Source organism: Euphorbia lathyris, chromosome 8 (genome assembly GCF_963576675.1).
Source record: "Euphorbia lathyris chromosome 8, ddEupLath1.1, whole genome shotgun sequence".
NCBI classification, from domain to species: Eukaryota; Viridiplantae; Streptophyta; class Magnoliopsida; order Malpighiales; family Euphorbiaceae; genus Euphorbia; species Euphorbia lathyris.
The window spans coordinates 43,766,721-43,781,848 of record NC_088917.1 but is presented as its reverse complement, the minus strand read 5'-3'; the positions used below and the strand labels follow the sequence as shown (position 1 = coordinate 43,781,848).

General features: G+C 35.9%; 1 protein-coding gene and 1 non-coding gene across 3 annotated transcripts; both read left to right on the top strand.

Moving 5' to 3' along the window:
- Positions 1–2,104: 2,104 nt before the first annotated feature.
- On the top strand, positions 2,105–2,211 carry LOC136204923 (small nucleolar RNA R71). Its single transcript, XR_010675735.1, has one exon. It is a non-coding gene; the product is annotated as a small nucleolar RNA R71 (small nucleolar RNA).
- Positions 2,212–8,474: 6,263 nt separating this feature from the next.
- Positions 8,475–12,538, top strand: LOC136202743 (uncharacterized). 2 transcript variants are annotated; one of them, XM_065993585.1, is made up of 4 exons: positions 8,475–8,639; positions 8,904–9,284; positions 9,986–10,066; positions 11,772–12,538. In XM_065993585.1, the coding sequence occupies exons 2-4, from the start codon at positions 8,909–8,911 to the stop codon at positions 12,191–12,193; spliced, it is 879 nt and encodes a 292-aa protein (XP_065849657.1). In that variant the 5' UTR covers positions 8,475–8,639; positions 8,904–8,908; the 3' UTR covers positions 12,194–12,538. The 2 variants fall into 2 exon arrangements, with proteins under 2 accessions (XP_065849657.1, XP_065849656.1); XM_065993584.1 differs by having other exon boundaries at positions 8,475–9,284.
- The last annotated feature ends 2,590 nt before the right edge of the window (positions 12,539–15,128 follow it).

Below are 15,128 nucleotides of genomic sequence, written 5' to 3'. Positions count from 1 at the left end.
GTCGACACGGGGCTGTTCGGGATTTTTAAATCCCGAACTAAAAAAAAAATATTTTAATAAAAGAAGATAAGGATAGGGGATGACTCATCATCCCCTTCCTTACCTCCTTCTCTCTCTTTCTTTCTTTCTTTCTTTCTTTCTTTCTTTTCTTCTTTCTTTCTTTCTCTCCTTTTCCTTTTCACAACCTAACCCCCCAAATCCACCATACTAACCCGAATTCAACAAACGAGGTATGGATTCTTACCTATTTTTTATTTCTAACATGTTTCTAGGCTTAGATTTTAGTTTAGGGTGTTAATTTTTGAGATTTGAGATAAACCTAGGTTTTGGGGATTTTATCTTTTTTCTCAAATAATCTCTTATTTGCTTTTAATTCTTGACATTCTTGCAATATATATTAACATTATGATCAATATGTGCTTTGGGTATGATTGTAGTTCTTAATTTGTGAATATTTGGAGAAATTGCTCAATTTGGGTAAAATCTCCATTTTAGCTCAAAGTTCAACTATTCAGTTTATAGTTGAAAACTTGCCAATGGAGTTCTATATCACATTCTTAACGCATTTTGGTCACTCGGCGAGCTGACCTGCGGGAATTAGTCAAAATAAGCAGTTTTGACCCCACGACTCCACGACCGGTCCCACGACTTCCCACCTGCACAAGGACACGAAATAGGTCAAAAAGAGGGCCCGAGCTACAACTATAAATAGAACTTTTCCATTGTAAATTAGTCATCTTTCATTATTGTAATTTACTTTAGCTTTCCCCTTGAAGTTCCTCTCCATCTCCTCCATCTTCTTCAACCTCCATTGAAGCTCCTTCAAAGCTGTTCACTGAGGAATATTCAAGGTCCGTCCTTAAGACCTAGGAAGCCGACTGCAGAGTAGACAAGTTCCCTGAAAGGGATTTTCGTATCACCTTTTATCTTTCCTTGTTTGTACTCTTTGATACAGTATATGAATCCTAGGCTAATTGTATCATGTGACATTGTTCTTCGTCTTTAATAATATTTTAGCTCTTATTCTGTTCTATGATTAATTGTTTAATCTTTGTCTTACGCTTTATTCAATTGGTTTAACTCATTCAAAAGCCCCAAAATCTAGTAGGCACATATTGCGAGCTGAATCTGACCTAGTCAGAGCCTAGGAGATTGACGACCTCTTAGTTGATTAAGCCCAAATTGCTGAGCCTTAGACCTAGTTTCGGCCTTACAAGGGAATCACGCACTAGGAACTTCAGGAGGGTAAGTAGGGTTAATCGCCTTGAATACAAGTGACTTAGATTAGGTTTTTAATCAATAGACCTAATAACCTAACTTCATTATTATCGTTCATACCATGTTCCTTCGAGTAATTGCATTAGTGAAAGATCACCTAGGAGTAGTATAACTTAATTAGGAGTAGTTTAACTTAATTAGGCGTAGAATAACTTAGCTAGAATTAGTATAACTTAGCTAGGAGTAGCGTAATTCAACCTAGGAGTAGATTAACTTAAACAAACAAACTCAAACCCCACAAAGCCTAGATAACACTTGAGACCAAGTAACTCGATACTTGTGGTAAATAAGTCCTGTGGATTCGATACCTGGACTTTCCAGATTTATTACTTGATAACGATGGGGTACACTTATCCCTTAGTGAGTCTCCTTTACGGGAGGCGCATCATTCCTCCATCCAGAATTATAAGTACTAGAGTAAGGATTATTAATTTGGTTTTGCCCTTGGACAAAATTTACCTGTTCGATCTCGCTCATACCTTCGTAATCCACATCCGTTGGGATTGGGTTACTATTGGTATCGCACGGTGCCATAAACCTATCAATTTTATGTGACAAGGCAGAAAATTAGGCTTGTAACGTCACGACTGGATCGAGATTCACTATACCTTTAACGGATGATGTGATTGAGGATGATGGTTTTGCCACTGGTATGTGTCCACGTTCAGCGGGCCACATACTTCTATTGATTTCCATTTCCTCCAAAAGTTCTCTTGCTTGGGCGGATGTCTTCTTCATAAATAACCCTCCCGACATAGCATCTAATGAACCTCTAGTTGTAGGATTAATCCCATTATAAAATGTTTGCATTAAAAGTGCATCGGGTAATTGGTGATGTGGGCATAAATGTTGAAGTTCCTTAAAACGTTCCCAAGCCTCATAAAGAGTTTCACTATCATTTTGAGAAAAAGATGTTAACTCTTTTATGACTCTTGCTGTTTTTGCTAACGGGAAATATTTTGATAAAAACGCTTGGGCTAGTTGGTCCCAAGTCGCAAATGTTGCGCCTGGCATAGAAGTTAATCAATCTTTGGCTCTATCCTTTAGAGTGAAAGGAAAGAGTCGAAGTTTGATTGCTTCGGCAGTCACATCAGTTATTTTGAAAGTGTCGCAAATTTCTAGGAAATTTGTCAAATGGGTGTTAGGGTTTTCGTTAGGTAGCCCATAAAATTTTACATTGTTTTGCAACATATTAAGCAAAACTGGCTTAATTTCAAATTGGTTTGCGTTTATTTGGGGTCTAACTATGCTATTTGTTACACCGGCCACTCCTGGCCTAGCGTAATCCATAAGTGTTGCCATATTTTCTGGCTCGGAATTTTGTTTATTTTTGTTTTTCTTGTCTTTCTTTTTCTTTTTAAGTGTCTTTTCAATTTCTCGATCAAGCGGTTTTGGTGGAATGCCCGAACTTCGAGAACTGTGCATGAACTTGAAATTGTGCACGAACCGAAACTACCTTCAAAACAGATTTGAAAAATAAGTAAATTGAAATAAATAAAATATAAAAGTTAAAATAAGTATGTATAAACCTAGATTCGAAATAAAACACGAAAAATCTAAATTTTTATTTAAAATTTTGGCGTTCCCCGGCAACGGCGCCAAAAACTTGTTGAGCGATTTCTGCAAGTGCACGGTTTCACTTGTAGTAATAAAAAGATATCGATCCCACAGAGAACACTTTTTAACGAAAACTTATATTAATACAGTTTAAATACGACTTAAGGTTTATTAAATAGATAATCGTTATCTGAAATTGGTTTTAAGATTGATTAAATAAGAATTAGATTAGAGCATATGGAAACATGTTAGAAATCAATTCTGTTTGAATATGAATTACAAAACAAAAACATTTAGTGCTTAAAATAAGAGATTAATTGTATTCGTTTGCATTAAGCAAAGAAAACAACTTTACACTTTGTAAAAATTATAAATATGTAATAACGTAAATTCCTTCAATTAAAAGGCTTTAAACCACAAACAATCCTCCTACGGTCGGGCAAGCTTTCTACCTTAACCAAATTGATACTTATTTTCGATAAGCCGACTTAACGATCATATCGTCCTTAAGAATAAATTTGCTTAAGTGTTCGACAAAGTTTCGTTGTAAAGATATTAAATTTAACTACGTTTTAATGAAAACACTAGAACTCACTTCGGATCTTTTACCAAAGTGCTATTCCAGAAGAGAGAGGTGTCAGGACGACGCGTGTCGCGACCGAGATTAGGGAATCTCAGTCGCGACACAAGTGATTATTCCCGACGTCGACTTCATTTCCCGTCTTCGTTTCGGTGCGTTTGATTTTCTTCTTCTTTGACTCTTTTTGTAGGGGTTTTCCTTCGTTTCTGGCCTCTTTTCGTTCCTATTTGGATTTTACCAAATATTTAGGTACCTTGTATGAAAGAAACATATTCGGACGTAAAAGTAATCTAAATAGATATAAACAACATAAATTCATAGTAAAATTGATGTAAATATTGATGATATTTTAGGTATATTTTGGGCTTAACAAAGTTGTAGTAGTAGATCATATATGTGCCACAACAGCTACAAAATGCATAGAATAATTAGATCATAAACATGATTAAGTGTTTATTAAATGAAATAGATAAATGGTGGCATATTTAAACCGTGGCAGTGGGAAAAGGAGGGCGAGTAAGGAGACGGGGAAGATGAATCATCCCTTGAAGAGCCACGTTAGGATGATAAATCTTATTCTGGAAGAGAAACTGAGAATAAGAAGAGACATTGATTAGTGTATGTGTATACAATGTCATGTAGGTTCATATATCTTAAGGAGATAAGTTAATATTACTATTGGATAAGTTAATATCCGACAACTGGGTGCCGAAAAGCAACGTTCGATCCCTGATCCAATGTTGAGTAATGGTGAACCTGATAATAATTGTAATGTTGTGATGAATAATATTAATTCAAATGGAGGAGATAAAAATAATGATGAGGATGAGTACATACCATGGATGATGGTCCCACGTAGGCACAAACAAACTAGGCTAAACCAGGGGATGTGAGGAAGTTGAATGTGACTAATGACGGACTGAATTCCAAGGGTAGATTTGTGGAAAAACAAGTTTTTGAAAAGGATAAAAGGAAAGAACCTATGCTGGTCGATCCTATAACTGCGGAAACCCCCCTTTTAGTACGGGTTCAGGATATTTGTCGAGTGCAATTGTCAGGAAAAAATAACTAGTTCGGCTGCATAACTCGTTTGGTGCTTTGAGTCAGGATCATCTTGATATTGGGATAGATTTAGAGGAAAAGGTCGGCCCTCTATTCCGCGTAAAGCACAGTAGAGCAGATATGACCCTCGGTCTCATTTGGAAAAATAATAAAAGCAGTTCGCCTCCTATAATTTTGGTTCGAGTTCAACTCGATCTCCAAGTAATGAAGCGAATTTAGCAGGTCAGAGTAGCCTTGTTGAAAATTTGATAGTTAAAGTCTCAACGAGTGTTTTGGAGCCTGAGCGAGGAGACGTTTTGTCTCATAGGTGTTAGTTTGTTTCTTTCCCTTGCTTTTATTATGCGTATTATATCCTGGAATTGCTTTGGTGTAGGCAACACTACGTTTTTCCGAGCTTGTCGTCGTCTTATCCAAAAAATGATCCAGATATCTTGGTCTTACTTGAAACCAGGCTTTCAGGTATTAGAGCGTCAGATCTTTGTAAAAAAGAAATGAAATTCTCACACGTGGAGGTGATTGAGCCGGAGGATTTCAGTGGGGGAATTTGGATTTTCTGGAAAAACTTGTGTCTCTTTCTAGATGTAATACAAGTGAACAAACAGTTTCTTCATGCTAAAATCACGATGTTAGGGGGAAAACTCAATGGTGTGAGCTACTTAGTGACCTTTTCTTATGTCCGCCCCAAATGCATTGTAAAAAACAATACATGGTTGATCTTCTGGCTCTAAAAGAGAGCATTAACCAACCTTAGTTAATTATAGGTGATTTTAACTACATCAAGGCCGCTGATGAGAAGAAGGGGGGATCGTGAAGAACGTTTAATCGGTGCTCTATTTTTTCAGACTGGATAAACAATATGGAGCTCTTAGATTTGGGGTTTCAGGGTACCCGTTTTATTTGGTTTTGGGGATCAATGCTGCATACTCGGGCGTGCCGTTTGAATAGGGGAATGTGCTCGAGTAGTTGGTGGCTCATTTTCCTTGATGCGATTATACGACATTTATCTAGGCACCAGTTGGACCATTTTCCTATTATGCTCTGTGCGTAGGCTTCTGAAGCTCCTACCGTTTCAAAACAATTCCGCTTTCAGGTCGCATGGCTTCTCCATGATAACTTCCGAGATTTCTTTGATTCAACATGGTCGTCTGAGGAAGAAAATCGAACTGCTCTTACTGATTTTACGCCAAAACTGATGACTGGAATAACTCGGCGTTCGGTCATCTTGGGTCACGGAAGAAGCGGGTTACGATGTTCGGTGATCGACTCCCACATTATGCGCCTCCACACTAGGAAACCCATCAAACAGTGCAACTTACACGTGCAAAATGTTATGGGACTAGATGTTTAGTTACACCAAATCTTTGTGAGGCGTCGATACTTCCCTAATCCTCAACCAGTTAATCAATACATAAATGGTCTAATTTCTAGGGTAAATTTCACCAACCTTTGCCATATTTCACACTTTGGTGTACAACCTTCAATTTGTCTCACTAATATGTAAGAACTTAGGGGTGACCTCCCACTGTGGTGTACAGCCAGTGAAATTGATCGGTCAACACGAAAGTCAACACGCCACGTCAGCGTTTGACCTGTCAAAAAGTCAATATTTGACCACTTTAACATAAAATTACATATATACCCTTCCTTCCTCTTTTCCATCTCCATTACTCGCTCTAACTCCCTTTCTTCCCTCTTTTCCATTTCCATTTACATTGCTCTCTCTCTAATCCAATCGATATGGCTAACCTGAACCCGTAACATCGCTACTTTCTTGTTGGCAATATTGGACGACGACTTTAGCGGCCAAACCCAAGTGCAGATCCATCAATGCATGCTTTTTCTTCTGTCTAATAATGAAAATCAATTCATGGCTTCATCGTTGCGTTTTTATGCAATCCCTTTCTCTCTCTAACTCCTCTCTCTCTCTCTCTCTCTCTTTAATCCTTTATGCAAATCCTTTTCTGCAAAATTCCTACAAGTCTAGGGGAAATTAGAGAAGAAACAAGCAATTTCTTTTCAATTGCTAATAATCGCCAGTGTCCTTTTATACATATATCAAATTAAAATGCGTGTGTTTAAGTCTATACAGTATGTAATCGTAATTTAATCCAGAGCAATCAACTTTTGCGTTCCATCGACTTTCGCTTGTACTGTGTATTTTCCATTTTCTTCAATTTTTAGTGTAAAACTATACATGTTGGTTGAGAGGAGGAAATTTTAGATGTAGCTTGGATTCTGTAGTAGATCATCATTATTTGGTTTCCTTAATAAAAAGTTATGCCGGTAATGGAGCTTCTGTTTCATAATATGGGAGGAGAGAGAAATCTAGTCTATTTTCATCTATATTTCTTTCGTTATTCATATCATGTGAGATTTATATGTATTTTGGATGACTTTTTCTATACGTGGATTTTGATATTTATCAAAACCAACCAACTAGCAATCTCTCTCGTCCTCGCTCTGTTTTTAGATTGAACAGTACATATTAAAAATCTGTGAAATTGGCTTTGGAACAGTACATATTGAAGAAAGTGAGATTTAAAGGTTTGTAAGTATTAATTAAATTTTTTTTTTATGAAAATAATGGTGAAAATGACGGCTAAATTAGAGAGAGAAAGAGTTAGCGAGAGAAAGGAGCCATGAGAAAGAGAGTTACAAAGGAGAGAGTATTTTTTTTGGATAAAGGGTATTTTGGTAATTGTATATAGAATGTGTTTAATTAAAGTTGAAAAATAGTCAGGTGGCGTGTTGACTGACGTTGACCGGTCATTTTCACCGGCTATACACTACAATGGAAGGTCACCCCTAAATTCGTACATATTAGTGAGATAAATTGAAGGTTGTATATCAAAGTGTGAAATAGAGCAAAGGTTGTACACATAGGTGAAATTTACCCCTAATTTCTATATGCAACGTGTCAATGTATCCGTTGGTATTATGTTACGGAAGGTCCTTTATATAGAAAACCATGACCTAAAAGGAAAATGCACTATCAGTTGTCTTGAAGCATAAATATTCATAAGGTTCAACCCTATGGAAACATTAGTTGATCGCTTAAGCTTAGCCAGTCTACGGACTCGAACTTAGTCCTCAAGATTCAAGATTGATATGTTGCATTGGACACTCGAACTTAGCCTCATCTTATCCTTGGCTTTGTCCAAACTCCGGGAATTTATATTAGGCACCCGGCTCTCCAAATCATATAAAGACCTTCCATTTATATTTCGACACCTGTCACTTAAATAAATAATTTTATTTTATTTTGAGCATTTTTCTGTAAAAAAAAACTACCCACAGAGCAGAAACCAAGAACACCATCTCCACCGATCTCCATCACCACCATGCTCCATCACCGTCGGCCTCCATTCATTGTCGTTCCGGTATCCACTGTCTCCGGTGATATCCACCAATAACGATTTGTGTTGCTTTTTTTTAGATTTTTTAATATAAATACATAGATATATTTCATGGGTTGATTGAAGTGTAAAAATTACTTTTTTAATCTACAGAGAAGAAGATGGATACTGTTTTTCTTTTTAATCTATTAATTTCAAAGTTGTCTTTTACCTTCCTTTAGAAATTGAAGATTGTATTTGAAAAAACCCAAAATTGTTATGAATGCGATTTCTGGTTTCCGATTCAACATATAGAAGAAGAAGAACAACAACAACAGAGGCGGCCGAATTTCTGGTTTCCGATTCTTTTTCTTTCACTTCAATTTTGGTGAAGAAAAAAGAGGCGGCCGGAGGTGATAAAGAACAGAAGCGGTGGATATTGGAGCGGAACGGATACCGGCGGTGAAGGAGAACTACTGTGTAGATGGTGTTTTTTATCTCTTTCTTTTCTAGTACTTTGTCGTTTATTTGATGTCAAAATAAAATAAAATTATTTATTTAAGTGACAGGTGTCGAAATATAAATGGAAGGTCTTTATATGATTTGGAGAGCCGGGTGCCTAATATAAATTCCCCCAAACTCCCTCCTTGTTACACGAAGCAGTGCATCTAATAGAGAGCAACGTCTCAACATCGCACATGAGGACAACTCAATCTCTCTCTCTCGTCTTCAGCTTCCAGGCGCTTTAATCCCTCCTCAACTTCCCTCAAAATCATGTGATTCCGAAGATTAGACCAATCTTCTGCTTTTACTCTTTCAATAATCGGGTAAATTTCAACCACAGGCTTCGCTTTTGTAACTATAGATCGTATGTTTCATTGAACCATTTATATATATATACACATAAATTTGGACGGGTGGTTTTGGCTCAGATTATCGAATACGGTAAAATAGTCAGTGTTGGCTGTTGTCGCAAGAGTACAAGAAAACCCTAGCCGGAATCTCGTAGTCATTTATAAATTAGTAAATCACCTTCACGTGCTTTTGTTTTCATTCACCTTGAAAGCCTCTTAAATTCCATCTCCTGCCAGATGCAATGGCAATTATCGGAGACGCGCTGCGTCAAGCTTTCATGCCGAAGCACGAGTACGAGAATCTGCGTGAAGAAGACAGAGCATGGATCAAGATTCAAAGGCCAATATTAATGTCTTCTTTGACCGTCATTAGCCTTGTGATTCTTGTGTGCACAGTTGTGAGCTTGAAGATTGTGTTTCCTGGTGACAGCGTTAGGAGGCCATTTTGCAGTCATCGGAGACTCCAGCCTCTCCCACTAAATGTTAAGGGAAGTGATTCCGATCTGCTTCCCCATGCTTTTTATCTAACGGATCAGGAGACCGTGGATTACTACTGGATGGTTGTGTTTATACCTTCAGCTATCATTTTCTTGGCATCAATTCTCTATCTTGGGGCAGGCAAGTGTTCTTTTCCGTTTTCTTAGCATTTAGTGTGTTTGATATCGTTCTGTTTCGTTGATAGGTTCTATTTTTACTTGAAAGACCATCCAAAGTTGGTATGTCTTTGGAGGTTTTTGACTCCAGTCATAAATAAGTAATATTTTTCTCTTTGATGCATTTTGCAACGTTTCACAAAATTTGTTTATTGAATATGAAAATGTCTTGCCGTGATTCTCACATAAATCATGTATAAGAAAGTGAGTCAAGAAAATTATTGCATCGCACTTAATAATGCCTTGAAAAATTATGGAACATGAATAAGTGTTATTGTTGCGCAAGCAAAAGCTGCGAGGGGCCTTTGCTATCTTGGTTGCTTAGGTTAGTTTTCGGTCTTATTTATGCTAGGCATATCCATGGATGATGTACTAAATCATGGTTGATCTTGTTGGAGCATTAACCAGTTTGAAATAACTAACTAATAATCATATATATAGCATTTTTTTAATAGATAGAAAGAGGGTAAGGTTGTGGGTGGTATGGATATAAAATTACATAGGAATTCCTATATTCAATCAGGTGGGGCTGATGTAATGATGCATGGGTGGATCTCGCTATGCCCTTTTTTTTGGCATATGGGGTGAAGTAATTGACATTCTAGATCGGCTTGTGCTTTCTTGTTTTCCATTATTGGGTATCTGATAAATTTGTTCATGATGCAGGTATAGCTGTTGCTTATTCTGGTCCAACAAGACATGGATGCTTAAAGGTGGTTGAGAATAATTACTGTGCTTCGAGAAGGGGTATGTATTAATTGCTTAACATCTGCACTATTTAACAAAATGTTTCCATTAAATAAACTGCCGAAAAGGTGCTTTTTGTGGAATCAAGTTTGGAAATGAGGTCCTGCCCTAGCTTTAGCAGTTACTAAAACAGAAAATAATTCCAGACGCATTGCTGGTTTTGTTATTTTATGTTACTGCTAGGTATGTATGTGTGAGACATTTGAGTTACACTGGATGGAGATAATTACCTATTCTAATATACCAGCAATACAGGGCTGCTGTCCCTTAAAAATAATTATAGCAGTGTGAGAGAAACTATAAGAAATGTAAGATTTAGAAATGAGGCCCTAACTTTAGTAGTACTGAGCAAGAAAATAATTCCAGGTGTTTTGGTGGTTTTGCTATTTTATATTGTTGCTAGGCATGTTAAAAGTACGAGACATGTGAGTTACACTGGATGTTGATAATAACTTATTGTAATATATCCAGCACTGTATAACAATACAAGGCCGCTGCCCCTAAAAAAAGTTTTTCCAATAGTGAGAGAGAAACTGTTAGAAATATAAGACTTAGCAACTTTTCCTGGATATCACCCACTGGAAATTACAAATTCAGTATTTGCATCTTTTGCATAGCTAGACATGTTTGTTTAAAATGACCTAGACACCGGCTTAATATTTGTCTATGGCTAGACTATGCCTTTCAATGTATGATCTGTGCACAACAACTGCTATCTTATTTCTTTCAAATACCACTTCCCAGCAATTGATGGTTACTGTTAATGCCACTGTTTACAGAGCTGTTTGTTTTAGATTATATAAAAAATGCATGAACACCTGTTAGGAATCGGGATTAAGGAGTTCTTGCAACATTCTTTCAAATGCTTATGGCTGTTGTTTTATTGAGGAGTCCTTGCAACATTCTTTGAAATGCTTATGGCTGTTATTTTTCTATTTAGGTGTCTCTCGGGGCTCTCTAGTTCTTGATATGCTATCTATCATTTCTCCAGTTCATTGCATCTTCTTTACCAAATAATTTGAAAAGAAAGTTCATGCTTGAGGCAAATGAAAATTCCTGGTGTCTGAACAATAGTTTTTTTTTTTTTTTCCTTTTTTAGAGAAAAGGTAATAATTGTTCTTCCTATTTCTTCTTGATTGTTGTGATGATTTGCCTTCAATTCTTCCCACTTCATTTGTGTGGAGATAGGTTAATTAATTTTCAAAACCCATCCCTGTTACAATTTAAACATTAATATATAAGTGTAAGAAACTAGGTAATACGAAGTGATGCGAACAGGAAATCCTTACGAGTTTAGAGAAGGGGGGAGCCCAAAATCTTCATACAATCTTTTGTGCATTTGGGAGTGATTAGATAGCGCTTTCTATAACAAACTCTCTTCAACTTGGCTTTGGCTTCTTGATAAGAAAACAAGTGAATTGCTTTTTCCTCAAAAACAAAAGAATGTCAGAACTCAGAATGGAGTTTAAACATTTTGGCATTCAACCTTTTTTCAACATTGGAAGATTAGCTCTACAACGTTCTTTTGCTGGAAGGTAATCCATGTTTTGCCCATCTCTTTTGCGAGGCAGGAATGAAAAGAAGTTTGATAATTTTGTACATTACTTTACGTATGATTATGGTGTGAATTGCTCTAACTATTGCATGTTACACGGTAGTTGAATTGATTTGAGTACCTTGTCGATTTTGTTTATATTGATTGAAGGTGGAGTACGCTGTCTATCCATCCTGAATGTGGTTTTTGCTGTCATATTTGGTATTCTTGCACTGTTTCTTGGTTCAAGTCTCTTGACACTAGGAAGTAGTTGCTCCTTACCTTTGTTTTGGTGCTATGAGATAGCCACATGGGGGCTAGTCATTTTATATGGGGGAACAGCCTTTTTCTTGAGAAGGAAGGCAGCTATGATTCTTGACGAGAGTGATTTTAGCAGCAGAAACCGTGGCCTGGAAATGTTAGAAGCAAACCCTTTGGAAGTGACGCCAGAGGTGGAAAGGCGTGTTAATGAAGGTTTTAAGGCATGGATGGGTTCATCTCTCCTATCTTCTGATGATGAAGATGAACCCGATAATAGTAACTTGGAAGTATCCGGGCTTTTCCGAACTACTTCTAACAGGCAGATGGTTTGATCACGATCCAAGTAACTCTGGTAGGTAGGCAACATTTTGAAGAGGTAATATCTACAAGGATTTCAATTTTTGGGTTAGCAGAAGCTAAATTTGGGGCACTGCATTTGTTGATGCTATATGAGATGAATAACTGATATAGGGCTGGGATTTGACTGGAAAGCATGTGGTTCCCCATTTGTAGTAATCATCATAGGTATTAGGTTGTTTGTATGTATATATTGACATCAATTTTTTTTTTTTTTTTTTTTTTTTTAATGTTGTAACTCAAAATCACAGGAAAGAAAGCATATGTTACTTACGACTTATTTACAAGCCCTTTAAACCAACACCTAAATTTTTTAAACATATCAATTTCAATTAAAAGTTAAAAACACTTTCAGTCACAAAAACTTCTAATTTAGTGTAAATTTGACCCCGGATTAAAATTGAACCTTTTAAAATTTTTAAAACCTAAAAATCCAGCCCAAAAATACACGGTAAGACCCAATGACCCATGACTTGGTGGCTGTCCATCACGGACAGCTGCCTTGCAATAGCATCCGCCGCCACATGGGTACCTGCTACGACCACGATAGGGGCTGTTAACAGAAATTAGAAATCCCCATTGTTAAGAGAGATGAATTCTAAAAACACTCTCAAAGAGAAATGTATTTTATCTTAATAAAACTTTGATCATTACAAAGAAAGAGATGAATTTATATCATCCTCAAAACCTAAAACAACAAATTACATAAAGCTAAATATATATAACTAGTTAGATAAAACTTAAAGAGGTAAAATGAGATAAGTGTAAAAGGTGGCAAGCTTGTAAATAAGATGAGGGTAGGAGTTGTAAATAAAGAGTGACAAACTTGTATGACCTTTTTAAAAAGTCCACACTCTGTGTGGGTTTGTGCTGAAACTAATTAGCGGCATTTTTAAAGTTCGTGCGACGTGTGGATTACAAATTAAGAAGTAGAAGCTCTTGTTTAGATTCACACGACGTGTGAGATATGTTTTTGACATGAATGATCTTCTTTTTGCTTTAGTATGTTGCCCATTTGACCCGGCTCCTTCCACCACTCGTCTCCTCAGATTTAGTCGATTAGATGCCCTCATTAAATAGATGGATATTTGTCCATACCCCTAAGTTGATCCATTATAATTTGGTTAGAAACAACCAATTTAACTTTCTTTTCCTTAGAGTAATAATGACTGTAAAAAAGCTTCAACTTTCCTTGCTCTTCCAAATATAATTCATGATCATTTTTACCTTTGAACGAAGGAATCTTAAGTTTGATGGAATTGTGATTAGCATCTATGTTTCGTTCTCCTAGAGTTTAAAAGCATTCCCATCATCGAAATCTTCCTTGAAGTCAGTTTTAGGCTGAAGATATTCTCGAGTTCATTCGATTCTTTTTCTATCTAATTCCACTTGATATAAATGGTACATTAAATGGTTAATTGTTTGTTCCTATTGGTGTATGCTCTAGTCCTGAAACATTATAGCATTGACAATACCCTAATCATAATGTAGCAATTTGTAATGATGGTTTACTTGTGCGAATCAATCATATATAGTATCAAGAATTAGTGATCTACTCACGTTTGACGGGTTGAGGACCTAGAGAGTGAAACAGTAAGGCAATAAAGATACCAACGCGAAATGTCTTTGATCTGATGTTACCATGGGAATGGTAATGAATTAAAAATTAGTATGCATCTTGGTTGTGATGGTGTTTCATCGGTCATAAACATTGGATATCAAACTAGGGGCATATATGCTTATGAAATAGTAAGCTCTCGATCGATCCATTATAAGCATCACATGGTATAATGTGTCATAGGTGTAACTCATGTGATACTCTCTATGAGTCTTTAGACCCAGAATATCTACAAGGCGTAGATGAGACACAATATGCTTAGACCATCCGCCTAACGGGCTCGTGATTGAGTGCCAAATATGAGTTTGATTATGTATGATATTAATTATACTTAGAACCATCGACATAGATTGCTAGTCTTCAATAAAAGAGAAGATATCACCAGTTACTTGATTAATAAAGCTGAGAAGCGTGTGACCACATCCGAATGAAGCAAATGCTTATTCGAACGGATCAATTTACTATCTCCATTCGCTTTCTATTATTAAGGAGTTTTTCTCCACTTCTAGTCACATTCTTATTTCATATTTATTAATAATTTATTATTGAAAAGTCTATATCTTTTAAATGTTAGTAAATATAAAAATGCATAATAATTTTAATGATAAAAAATAAATAAAAAAATGAATATAAGAAATTTATATTATTAAGAATCAATTATTTATATTATATTTTTATTCAACGACTAACCATCTTTTTATTAGAGATTAAAATTAGTACTTTTAATATATTTTAAGAATTAAAATTTATAAATTAAAAGTCTACAATATATTTTTTAGGGTTTATAATTTATGACTTGGAGTCTATATTTTTTAAATTATGATGTAAAATTATAATATATAGAGAATAATAACATATTAAGAATTAAGTTTGGTGATATGATTTAGTTATAATTTTGTACTTAATTATGATATTTATGTATTTAACCTTTTTTTTTTGTTTGTATCCACCACTGAGTTCTAATCTGAATCGAATTCATGTTTTTTAAGGGAAAATTACACAGAAATTCATATTCTAAAAACTATGGGTGCACATGATCGGTTAACTAGTCCATTAAGGTTAATTCGGCTGGTTAACCATTTAATCGATTTTTTAAAAATGCTAACCGTACACCAGTCCACTAAATTCGGTTAACCACTAATTGGTTAACCAATTATTTCGGTCGGTTAACCTTTTATTTCGGTTTCTAACCATTAGTAAATAAAAATAAAAATAATAAGAGAATTCTAATTTTTATTGTGAGCGTGGAATGGTGGGTCAATGACGAGTTTAAGAGATTAACAGCAGAGATG

Bases quoted from the DNA above. Each gene is read 5' to 3' on its own strand.
- LOC136202743 (XM_065993585.1), top strand. From the start codon at position 8,909: ATGGCAATTATCGGAGACGCGCTGCGTCAAGCTTTCATGCCGAAGCAC. The intron at 9,285-9,985 runs GCAAGTGTTCTT...TTCATGATGCAG, and splicing joins AATTCTCTATCTTGGGGCAG to GTATAGCTGTTGCTTATTCT. The intron at 10,067-11,771 runs GTATGTATTAAT...TATTGATTGAAG, and splicing joins TTACTGTGCTTCGAGAAGGG to GTGGAGTACGCTGTCTATCC.